Raw genomic sequence first — 13156 nt, 5'->3', positions numbered from 1 at the left:
ACATTTTCTCACTAAATATTTACCACAGCAAACTAAAACCATTACTTATCCCTTTTATTTAAAAATATACTAGAAATATACTACTGTGTTATAAATAACTTACTAAATTATTTATAATGGATACCAAATACATCCGCAATCTCTGTTCATAGCAACAAGCTTACTTCTCACTCTTGCTAAATTTCATGATTTTCTTTTAAACGTACAGAACAGTATTAAGCTCAACAGAGATTGATCTATTTTTTATGACAGCTTTAAATGGTAGAGAAATTGTGAAGAGAGTACAGTAGTAGATTAAGAATTGGGGAAGAGCCAAGTACAGCTTTTGGCTGCTTTAATCAAGGGTATATAGCTATATTCTTTCTAAAGTTTTTCTGCCAGTAATTTTGGTACACCCAACTGCCAAGGTACACTTATTCAAGTGACTGAATATTTACATGTTTCCCAATTGTGGTCATCAACAACTGAATACTCTGGATTCTAAATTAAGAATATTATACTTTAAAACTTCCCATAAAGATTTAAAACATACCTGTCATCCAAAACAATAATTATTTCACCATGTTTAAAGGTGAGTTCATTGTCCTCAACAGCTTCAAAATCATATAAAGCTCTCACTTTCCGTACAACCTTATTATTTAACTGAATTTCTGCAGATGGATATAAGGATTTTGTTTCTGTGTGTTGCTGTTTCTGCTCTTGCAGTGATAATTCAATAGCTAGTTTCAAAAATTAAAATGCAAAGAAACTAAAATTAGTTTTGATAAAATAAACATTAGATGACAATGTAAAATTTAATAAGAATAAATCAAGTATTTTATTTGTCTAATTACATGCCACAGTTAACTTTCCGGAGGGTGGGGCAGGGCAGAGAACCATGACATTTTTAAAATAAAGTTTTTTGTTCTTTCCTTATTATCATGGTCTGTCATATACAGCAGTTATTATTTTTACAGCAAACAGATTGTGACATTATAATATGGGTAGCTTTCCATATAGGATAAGCCATGAACATATTTCTGTGCTTGACTCATAACTTTGGCATTAAAGAAAAGGTGAAATGTAATCTCTCCAAAGGTAGCACATCAAATATGTATTATTGAAAAAGATAATGAATTAATGATAGCGTGTCATTTGTTTTCCTCACTTTTTGGATGCTACTAGTTTTCAGATTTTAGGGAAAAATAAAAGTATACCAGTTTTATTACCATTTTTATTTCAAAACAATGTTCTGGCAAAGGTATTTTAAGCAACACTAAATTACATATGCTTGATAATTTACCTTTAGCTATGTCTTCATCCTCTTTGTTTTTGTTCAATGACGTACCATTCTTGGCAGCAGCTGAGACAGTCTGTAAATGCATGAGTAAAATGAACAAGCTATCTTTTCAAACAAAATACAGCTCTACAATTACTTGCAGATGTTAAATTTTTAAAAATTCTGATACAACTGAGTTTCATTTAAAAGTGAAGTTCCTTTTTGAGACAAGGTCTCACTCTGTCAGCCAGGCTGGGGTGCATGGCACAGTCATAGCTCACTGTAACCTCTAACTCCTGGGTTCAAGTGATCACTGTAACCTCAGCCTCCTGGGTAGCCAGAAGTACAGGTGCAGGCCACCACACCCGGCTAATTTTTATTTTTTGTAGAGACATGATCTCACTATGTTTCCCAGGCTGATCTGGAACTCTTAGCCTCAAGTGATCCTCTGTCTCAGCCTCCCAAAGTGCTAAGATTATAGGCATGAGCCACCATGACTGGTCTAGAAGTGAAGTTCTTTATGATAATTTCAAGTAATTGTTTTCAAATACTAAAAGCATCAGAATTTTCAAGAAAACATTATAAACTCACACAGGGCTCAAACTGGCTTAGATTTTGCATAAATCTAACAAAACTTGGCATAGAGTACTTAAATATTTATAGAATTAAAAAATATGACTCTTATTATATTCCTGATTTCAATTGTCCAAGGTCTCTTAGTGAGGAGAGCTCTACTGCTACAGGAGTGCAGCTACATGAGAAGTGCCAGCAAGAATTCATGATCATTACTGAAGAGAGAGAAGTGGGGACAGAGAAAAGAGGTAGAGTTCTAGGAATACGTCTGAAGTCCTTTTACTACTTATCGTGGCTGGATAGCAGTGGTCTGCTAGGCATAGCTGCGAATTAAGGAAGGTCATGCTTGAATTTAACAAATGGCATGTAAGACAGGTATCCAGGACTCTGATCCATCAACTAGTTCTTTACACAGATTTTTCAGAAAAATATACAGAAAGGACAGAACAGAAAAATGTTTCCTTTTTACTACTTCTAAGACTCTTGTCTCAAAATTCTACCTTGTACCCTTAGGTCTGGTCAGCTGTGAAGAATCTTTTTTCAGCTGGGCGTGGTGGCTCATTCCTGTAATCACAGCACTTTGGGAGGCCGAAGCAGGCGGACTGCCTGAGGTCAGGAGTTCAAGACCAGCCTGGCTAACCTGGTGATACCCTGTCTCTACTAAAAATACAAAAAATTAGCTGGGCATGGTGGCAGGCACCTGTAATCCTAGCTACTCCGGAGGCTGACACAGGAGAATCGCTTGAACCTAGGAGATGGAGGTTGCAGTGAGCCAAGGCTGCACCACTGCACTCCAGCCTGGGCAATAAGAGCGAAACTCCATCTCAAAAAAACAAAAAAAATTTTTTCTCTTTAATCTATGATCTAAAATAAAAGAAAATATAGTACTTCCCATAGTCTCCTTAGCCCACATTCTAATATTAATGAGAAGGCATAAAGTACTGAGAGTAAAACCCAGGAGACAGTATTTTTCTCCCACAGACCTAAAAAAACAGCCCACTCCATGAGTCAACATCCCTACCTCTACATCCCAGTTCTACTAAAGCTATCCCCTCTCCCAGCAAATACATTTCTAGTCTTACAGTTCCATCCATCTTATATGTAAAGCATTCACTCTAGACATAGTCACTCTTCAACAAACAAGTCTGGAGCCTCTCAATTCTATTAGTTTGTTCATTTCACTTATCTCCTGACATAACTTCTTTACTTCTCTCTAATAAAATATTAATATATTCAAGTCTCAAAATTCTACTTCTTCATCTTCTTCACCATTCCAACCTGTGGTTACTGCTCTCTCTTTGGTATTAAGATAGACAGTATACAGTCTATTCCCCTCATCCTGTATTTGCCACTTCAAATCTAAATGAGTTATTTTTCACATGTATAAAGCTACCATTCAAATTTGCTATACATTTTTTTTTTTTTTTTTTTTTTTTGAGATGGAGTTTCGCTCTTGTTACCCAGGCTGGAGTGCAATGGCGCGATCTCGGCTCACCGCAACCTCCACCTCCTGGGTTCAGGCAATTCTCCTGCCTCAGCCTCCCGAGTAGCTGGGATTACAGGCACGCGCCACCATGCCCAGCTAATTTTTTTTTTTGTATTTTTAGTAGAGACGGGGTTTCACCATGTTGACCAGGATGGTCTCGATCTCTTGACCTCGTGATCCACCCTCCTCGGCCTCCCAAAGTGCTGGGATTACAGGCTTGAGCCACCGCGCCCGGCCTACATTTTTTTAATATAAGGACTATCTCATACACCTATGCCTTTTGCATGACTCCAGACTTAGAGGAGCATTATAAATACATTATTTATGTGTGACTAACTTCTCAAGGTTCTATTCTGTGGAAGAAATAGACATACAAATTGGAATGTCTATTAAATGTAAGGTACTATCCTAGAGAGTCATTTGGGAAGTAGAGGTGGAAAATGATAATCAAGACATACTTTGCCTAGTTTTTACATAAGACACATACCTTCAAAATATTAGAGGGTCAACCATGGGTCTGAATAAACCTCTCACCTGAGAACCCGCTGGAGGAAAAGTAATTCCTTCCTCTTTCATAGATTTAATAGTTGCAGATATTAGACTAAACTGAGGGTCCTTCTGAAATTCTTCTGACCACTCCACCATTAAAGACTTCAGTTTTTCACATACTTTAGGATGTGCCTTTTAAGGAAAAGGAAAGGAAAATAAACAAAAAATCTATAGTTAAAATACGAACTTAAATTATTTAACCAGGAGAATTACTCTCGAAATTCTCTTTAATCATATGAACATCAACAAAAGTCCAGCAATTTCTAGCCTAGTTGAGTAATTGATAGATGCCTATTTACATGTTAAGATGTAGTTGTTTCATACAAAATTACTGTTTTTAACACCAATTCCTAAGTCTCACTATAATGACAACAAATCTTTTATATTCCGGGATTATTTCCTCTATGTTTTGGAGAATGGGGCCAGAGTAATCTGAATGTAAATCTTGGCTATCCCACTTACTAGCTGCATGACCTTGGACAAGTTACTTCTCTCTAAGACTCAGTTTTTGCATTTATAAAATAGGAATGATAAGGGAATTTAACTTCCAAGAATCTAATGCTCCAAGGGTAGTTAAGAGCATTCAACAAGACAGTATATGTAAAATGTTTAAAGCAATGACTACTTACAAGCCCTCAAAAACGATGTGCTATTATCTACAGTATATATACTCTGTGGAGAAGTTTTTGGTGCTACAAATTAAAAAATCAAATTTCAGAATGAAGTTTATTTCATTTCAATTTATCTAAAAAAGACTTCATTTGTAATACTTATAATTACTTCATTAATACCACATAGTTATGACACACAATCTATATATTTTTTAATGACTTAAATTTCTTCTCTTTTTAAAATTTACCTTATTTTTAATCACAGCACGTACTTCTGTTGCAAAATCACGGGAACATACTTCTAAATGAAATATCTTTCCACAGTTTGCCACACATGCCCCAAGAAGCTATTAAAATAAAAATTAATACACAAATGTTGAAATATTAACTTACTATAATAAAAACACATTTGAAATTTGGGTCAATAACAACATGGCTTCTACTCACAGTCAGTGCCTGCAGAGCAACATGAGGAACCTTATGATTTACCCTTTTCATTATGGCTTTTAGGCAATCTTTTGCTCTTAAAAAAAAAAAGACAGTTAAATATTGATAAATTTAATCCAAACATTAAAAATATAAGGTATTCTATTACCAAATAACTTTATATTTAATGGCTCACACCTGTAATTCTAACACTTTGGGAAGCCAAGGCAGGAGGATCGCTTGAGCCCAGGAATTTGAGACCAGCCTGGACAACAAAGTAAGATCTCATCTCTATAAAAAAATATAAAAATTAGCTGAGCATAGTGGCATGTGTCTGGACTCCTAGCTACTCAGGAGGCTCAGGCAAGAGGATTGCTTGAGCCCAGTAGTTTTAGGCTGCAGTGAGCCGTGATCATGCCACTGAACTCCAGCCTGGATGACAGAGTGGGATCCTGTCTCAAAATAAAATAATATAAGTATAAAATAAAAATATATTAAATAAATTAAAGTCCTGGAAATTTCACTTGTTAAACGAATAAATCTATAAAATGATTTTATGCAATATTTTGTTCAAAGGCTAAAGCACGTTGCGAATGTTGCATATTCCAAAATCAAGAGACAAATCATTTCACAAAAGATCCGTCAACGCAAGAGACGTATACCAGATCTTTCCATTTCTTCAAGACAGATTCAGCTGCCGGGCACGGTGGCTCAAGCCTGTAATCCCAGCACTTTGGGAGGCCGAGGCGGGTGGATCACGAGGTCGAGAGATCGAGACCATCCTGTTCAACAAGGTGAAACCCCGTCTCTACTAAAAATACAAAAAGTTAGCTGGGCATGGTGGTGCGTGCCTGTAATCCCAGCTACTTAGGAGGCTGAGGCAGGAGAATTGCCTGAGCCCAGGAGGCGGAGGTTGCGGTGAGCTGAGATCGCGCCATTGCACTCCAGCCTGGGTAACAAGAGCGAAACTCCGTCTCAAAAAAAAAAAAAAAAAAAAAAAAAAAAAAAAAAAGATCGAGACCATCCTGGTCAACATGGTGAAACCCCGTCTCTACTGAAAATACAAAAAATTAGCTGGGCATGGTGGCACGTGCCTGTAATCCCAGCTACTCAGGAGGCTGAGGCAGGAGAATTGCCTGAACCCAGGAGGCGGAGGTTGCAGTGAGCCGAGATCGCGCCATTGCACTCCAGCCTGGGTAACAAGAGCGAAACTCCGTCTCAAAAAAAAAAGACGGATTCAGCTTTCAGACAGCAAAATCTTATCTTGAAAAAAATCTAACAAGACATATAATTTTAAGAGGTTCAAGTATAAACACGTGAATATGCTATAAAAAGCTTTAATGTTAAAACAAATGCTTTCATCATTCTTAAATTTCTAATACATAGTTCAGCTAATTGCCACATCTCCCCAAAAGCACTTTTTTTCATATTAACTTTTTTCATTAGGCTACCTATTATATTTTTATGTATATTATTTGAAGAATTTTTTGTTATATTATCTATTGTGTTATTTATCTACATCATTATTTAAAAGTTCCCATATATATCTAAGTCCCAGAGGAATTCCTTAAATAACTCACCTATACATTATGTCTCCCCACTGTGTCAAGTGTTTAATTATGTGTTACTACAGGAACTTTTGAGTTGAACTCTTTTTCATTCGTTCCTTCCAGATGAAGTTAATCCCATAAATCCAGCATTTGGGCTTTTTTAACTTTTATGGCCCGAAAGTAAAACAACTGACCCTTGAACTACATGAAGGTTAGGGGGACCAACCCCCCATGCAGTTAAAAATAAACTTTTGATTCCTCAAAAACTTAACTACTAATAGCCTAGTCTTTGTTTGCTTTTTTGAGACAGTCTCACTCTGCAGCCCAGGCTGAGTTCAGTGGCACCATCTTGGCTCACTGCAACCTCCACCTCTCAGGTTCAAGTGATTCTCCTGTCTTAGCCTCCAGAGTAGCTGGACTTACAGACATCCACTACCACGCCCAGCTAATTTTTGTATTTTCAGTAGAGACGGCATTTTGCCATGTTGGCCAGGCTGCTTTCAAAGTCCCGACCTCAAATGATCTGCTTGCCCCGGCCTCCCGAAGTGCTAGGATTATAGGTGTGGGCCACCATGCCCAGCCAACTAATAGCCTACTCTTGACCAGAAGCCTCACCATTAGCATAAACAGTAGATGGACATATATTTTGCATATATATAATATACTGTATTCTTACAATAAGGTAAGCTAGAGGAAAAAAGTTGTTAAGAAAATTACTGAGTTGAAGAGGGGCTGGTCTTGCTGTCTTTGGAGTGGCAGAGGTAGAAGAAAACCTGTGTATAAGTGGACCCTTGAAGTTTAAATCTGTGTTGTTCAAGGGTCAACTGTGGTAAAAAAAAAAAAAAAAAGTTCCATCACAAAAAGAAACACTGGTTATCGAGTTCCTAAACATTCACTGAGCATGACTGGACAGCTTACCCATTAGGTGTACTTCCAACTTTGTCACATATATCCATAATAAGACTCCAATCTTCTGTAGTGTTGTACTCATTTGTGGCCTTTTCTATAAAATATATTAGGATACATAGGATATACAATAATTAGGACACATATCATACAACGCTAAAATACCAGCAAAGGCCCAACAGTTAAGTAGTCCTACCTTTTCTCTTGTTGAAGAAACTACAGATGACCTTCAGAAGATAAAAGCACTTCTACTAACTTCAATTTTAAATAGTGTAATTAAATAAATTAAATATCCTGAGGTAAAGCAATAAAATGCCTCCTAAATAAATTACTAAGTATCAATAATCCCATCAAATTCTAATTTGGAAGAAAGCTTTAAAAACGTATCATCAGGGCTGAGTATGGTGGCTCATGCCTGTAATCCCAGGCATGGGAGGCCAAGGCAGGAGTATCGTTTAAGGCCAGGAGTCTAAGACCAGCCTGGGCAACATAGTAAGACCCTGTCTCTGCAATCAAAAAAAAAAAAAAAAATTTTTTTTTTTTTTTAAATTAGCCAGGCATGGTGGCAAATGCCTATAATCCTAGCTACTTGGGAAGCTGAAAAGGGAGGACTGCTTGAGCCCATGAGTTCAAGGCTGCAGTGAGCTATTATCATGTCTCCATGATACTACACTCCAGCCTGGGTGACAGAGTAAGACCCCTATCTCTTAAAAAAATTAGAAAGCATATTACACAAGTAAACATGCACTAAACTGTCCAATAAAGCATTGGTTTTGTAATTTTTTAAAAAATAGCGACAGAGTCTTGCTATGTTGCCCAGGCTGGTCTTGAACTCCTGGGCTCAAGGAATCCTCCTCCTTGGCCTCCCAAATGTTGGGATTATAGGCCACTGCACCCAGCCTGAAGCACTGTTTTTAATAGCAAAAAGGAAAATTGATTAATATATTAAATTCATACAATGGAATATGAAATGACGGATACAAAATTAAATGAACAAAAATGTATGAATCTCAAAATATTATTTGCTTGGGCTTATAATGCTGAGTCAAAAAAGCTAGCAGCAGAAGAATTTATAATATTTACATGAGTTTTTTGTTTTTTTTTTTTGAGACGGAGTTTTGCTCGTTACCCAGACTGGAGTGCAATGGCGCGATCTCAGCTCACCGCAACCTCCACCTCCTGAGTTCAGGCAATTCTCCTGCCTCAGCCTCCCAAGTAGCTGGAATTACAGGCAGGCGCCACCATGCCCAGCTAATTTTTGTATTTTTAGTAGAGATGGGGTTTCACCATGTTGACCAGGATGGTCTCGATCTCTTGACCTCGTGATCTGCCCGCCTCGGCCTCCCAAAGTGCTGGGATTACAGGCGTGAGCCACTGCGCCCAGCCTTACATGAGTTTTTAAAGACAGCTTTATTGCTATAATTCATGTATCAATACAGTTTACACATTTAAGTGTACAATTCAATGTTTTGACCATATTCATAGAGTTGTACAACTAACACCAGTATCTAATTTGAGAACATTTAATCACTTCCAAAAGAAATCTGTACCTACTGGCAGTCACTGTTCATTCTCCCCACATATTCCCAGTCCTAAGCAACCACTAGTCTACTTTCTGTCTCTGAAGATTTACCTATTCTGGATTCTTCATATAAACAGGACTATACAATATATGTCCTTTTCTGTCTGGCTTCTGTTGTTTGGTATAATGTTTGCAAGGGTCATCCACGTTGTAGCATATATCAGTACTTCATATCTTCTTATGGCTAAATAACATTTCATTGTATAGACATACCACATTTATCCATCCACCAGTTCATGAACATCTGGATTGGTTGGTTTACCGAGACAGCGTCTCACTCTGTTGCCCAGGCTGATGTGCAGCGGTGTGATCATGACTCACTGCAGACTTCATCTCCTGGGACTCACATGATCTCCCACCTCAGCTTCCCAAGTAGCTGGGACTACCGGTGTCCACCATCACACCCACCTGCCTCAGCATCCCAAAGTGCTGAGACTAAAAGTTTGAGACACGATGCCCAGTCAACATTTGGATTTTTAAAAATTGTTTGGCTAATATAAATAATGCATTGCTGCGATGAACATTCACATATAAATCTCTGTGTGGACATTGTGTTTTCATTTCTCTTTGGCATATATCTAGGAGTAGAAATGCTGTGTCATATGGTAATTCTATGTTTAATTTTTTTTAGGAATGATCAGTTTTCAAAAGCAACTATTCTATGGTACATTCCCAACAGCAGTATGTGAATGTTTCACCTGAAGTTTTGTAACATCCAAAAAACACACTACATTCTTTAGGGATATATATATGGGTAGTAAAAATATGAACATGTATAAGAATGATAAACATCAAATTTGAGGGGGAGTTCAAAAGAGTATACAGGAGCTTCATTATATTTATAAAGTTGTACAGTATGTATCCAGAAAATATTTTATTTTCACTATATTTTTGGGGTCTAAAATATTATATGATTCAAAGTAAAAATTGACAAGTAATTAGCCTGCATTGTGAGAAATAAAACAAAATTAAAGTGAACTATTAAAAAGCATGACGGGAATATAATGATTTACTTATGGAGCATTTTTACTGTATTAACTTTGACAAAATTCCAGTAACGAGGAATACAATTTTTTTCTGCTAGTATACAGAGGTGGAGATATAAAAATTACCACTTTAGAAACACTGTATCATTTTATGTCTTCTCCTCTTTTATTACATATATCCTATAATTTCAAATATAGAATAACCTATGTAGCAAAGCATGCATATATATATATATATATATATATATATATATATATATATATGTAAATTACAGGTAATATCACACTGATAATCAGGAAAAATGGTAGGAATCCAGAGTAATTTATTCTTTTTTAATAGCAAGAAATAATCAAAAGAAGCCAAAAAAATCAACGGGCTTAGCAAACAACTATACTTCATGAGTAAAGAGAAACACACCAATGCAGTTAACCTCAGTTGAATGCTAGAACTCGCTTTAAAAAGCCAGGCAAATTGCCTAATACTGATGGATGGAAAGCAACTGCTTTGACATGTGATGTAATGATAGACCAGGGATTTTAGAAAAGTAATGTATTTTTACCTACTGAAAGTTCTAGAACCAGGCACCAAACTATGCAGGTAAAACACACTCAGGTTTTCACCTTCTTTCCTCATGCAAAAAAGACTATTGCTCTCGAAAGTCAGAGCAGACTGCAGACTATATATTTTTCCGAGGCTTAAAATGCTTAACTATTTCTTAATTAAATATCTAATAAATTCCATTAATTCAGAAGCACAGACAAGGAAAAACCCCCTAAGTCTACCAACCCTTTTAAAATTATGATGCATATCTTTCCAGACTTTATAAACACACACATATATACACACACATAAATATGTATACACACACATATGCAAAAATAATGAAAGTCAATGCAAAATTAAATAAAACAGTATAAGGTATACAAAGGCAGCACCCAAAAACAGAAAACTTCTTCCTTGGCTAAGTTACGAACAAGATGAGAAACAAAACAGGGAATAAAGTAATACTTCTGTTATTAACAGAAGCTTTAGGTATACTGGCCAAATGAACTTGCTAATAGTAAACCCCAGAAGTGGGCATGCCTTAGCACTAGAGAGGGAAAGGCTTCTCCCTGTAGGGGAAGCCTCTGTATAACTTATTCCATGAAGTAAATGTGTGATGGAAAGACTAGCTGGTCCTATACAGAATGACATAAGTAAGGCCAGTAACTCTCAAACTTACCAATCAGGTGTCATCACACCAGAGATTACGTGAACAAAAAAGCCAAGGCAAGCCAGGTGAGGTGGCATACACATGTCATCCCAGGACTTGGTAGGCCAAGACAAGCAGATCACTTGAGCCCAGGAGTTCAAGACCAGCTTGGGCAACATGGTAAAACCCTGTCTCTACAAAAAGTACAAAAAAGTTAGTTGGGTCTGGTAGTACACGCCGGTAGTCCCAGCTACTTGGGAGGCTGAGATAGGAGGATGGCTTGCATCTGAGAGGTGGAGGCTGCAGTGTGACAAGATCACATCACTACACTCCAACGTGGATGACAGAGTGAGCCCCTGTCTCTACAAAACAAAACAAAACAAAAGGGCAGGCTCAGGGTGACACTAATGGAACTCCCTTCTCACAAAGGAAACCTTAGGGGTAGAGAAAAAATATTCACCACTAATATTATGATTATGCTAAATGTATCATTTCTTAACATGTATTTCTACTCATAAACATCTGTCCACGTTCATAAATATACAGCTATACCAGTATTTTTAACAGCTGCATAACATACCATTACATACAGAGTGGCCACAAAGTCCCAAAACAAGCTATAGAGAAGTTATCAGCAAACTGGTTGTAAATCCATCAACTAGTCAGTCTGTCTTTGTTGTTACACTCATTGGTATCATTCATATTGGTACCCCACATAGACTAAAAATATAAAATAACTAGGAGAGCGGGATTTTGTACATAGTACTTTCTGAAGATATTTCACAGCATTTTTTGTTTAGCATCTGTCTTTGCCAGCACCTTTCACCACATCCCACCCCCAGAATGAATGTAACCATCATGGCACGAATTTTTGGTTCACTATTATTATTTTTAGCATATCAACAGTATGTAGGGCATAAAGTAGGTGCTTAATAAATGTTTGTTTCATAACTGAATGAATGATGCTGGTTGCTCTTCCATATCCCATTAGCCTAGTACATACAATGTGTAAGGTGGGAAACAGCAGCAGAGCTTTTGAGTACAAAGCTCAGAGTTAAAAGGGCTTTAACTCTGATGCCCATCTGTGGACATGGTTTGGCTAACCTGCGTAAAGTTCTGGACCAACGAAAGCTTCACTGCTGAGCAGACAAATATTTAAGGGGCTACATAGGATCGAACTGCAATAGCAACACTTCATAGCAACAAAAGGTAACAGCACTAGTGAGCTTATGAAGTTCCAGTTCTCTTATTTACTGAAGAGGAGTAATTCTACATTTGGGAGTCTCAACAAGGAGACAGGGTAAGTGGGGAAGGCAGTGTTTTAAGAGCTTCTTAGACAGATAAGTGACTAACTTTATATACTGAGTCTGAAAAGCAAATCACATATATTACAGCTTCATGTTGATCTTTCCCATTCGCTTATTATGCAGTTTTTGCTATAAAAGAATCTACCATGTTTCTTTTTTTCTTTTTTGAGATGGAGTCTTGCTCTGTCACCAGGCTGGAGTGCAGTAACTCGATCTTGGCTCACTGCAACCTCCACCTACCAGGTTCAAGCAATTATCCTGCCTCAGCTTCCTGCGTAGCTGGGACTAGAGGTGTGTGCCAGCATGCCCAGCTAATTTTTGTATTTTTAGTAGAGACAGAGTTTCACCAGGTTGGCCAGGATGGTCCTGATCTCTTGACCTTGTGATCCGCCTAGCCTCCAAAGTGCCGGGATTACAAGCATGAGCCACTGCACCTGGCTCCATTTTTCTTTTTATAGTGTTATTTAGCATACTGTTTGAACTACTGGAAGATTAAATATTCACCCACATTCTCTTCTGCATATTATTCCCGTTTTACACAGAAGTCTTTAGTGTATTTAGAACTTCATTTAGTATATCTGGAACCTCACACATGGTGTGAGGCAGAAACAGAAAAATATTTCTACAAATATTTTGTCAGTTTCACCATAAGAATTTATCCTTTCCTCACTGATCTGAGAAGCCAGTATCATCAATTACCAAATTATACTAGTATGCACGTGTGTGAGT

General features: G+C 37.3%; 1 protein-coding gene across 2 annotated transcripts in view; it reads right to left on the bottom strand.

Annotated features, from left to right (window-relative positions):
- The window catches only part of STAM2 (signal transducing adaptor molecule 2), a 54833-nt gene that overhangs the window by 22761 nt on the left and 18916 nt on the right, over positions 1–13156 (bottom strand). The window contains exons 2-7 of one of the 2 annotated variants that reach the window (XM_074399694.1): positions 7372–11482; positions 4925–5000; positions 4726–4824; positions 3852–3998; positions 1283–1352; positions 533–719 (exon numbers count right to left, since the gene is read on the bottom strand). In XM_074399694.1, the coding sequence (XP_074255795.1) occupies positions 533–719; positions 1283–1352; positions 3852–3998; positions 4726–4824; positions 4925–5000; positions 7372–7409 (617 nt within the window). In that variant the 5' untranslated portion in view covers positions 7410–11482. The remainder of the gene's footprint in view (positions 1–532; positions 720–1282; positions 1353–3851; positions 3999–4725; positions 4825–4924; positions 5001–7371; positions 11483–13156) is intronic. The other variant, XM_003921976.4, reaches the window with a different exon arrangement.

The sequence above is a fragment of the Saimiri boliviensis genome, chromosome 5 (assembly GCF_048565385.1).
Source record: "Saimiri boliviensis isolate mSaiBol1 chromosome 5, mSaiBol1.pri, whole genome shotgun sequence".
Classification (NCBI taxonomy): Eukaryota; Metazoa; Chordata; class Mammalia; order Primates; family Cebidae; genus Saimiri; species Saimiri boliviensis.
Note: the sequence above shows the minus strand (reverse complement) of the source record. Positions and strands in the feature narration are given on the sequence as shown.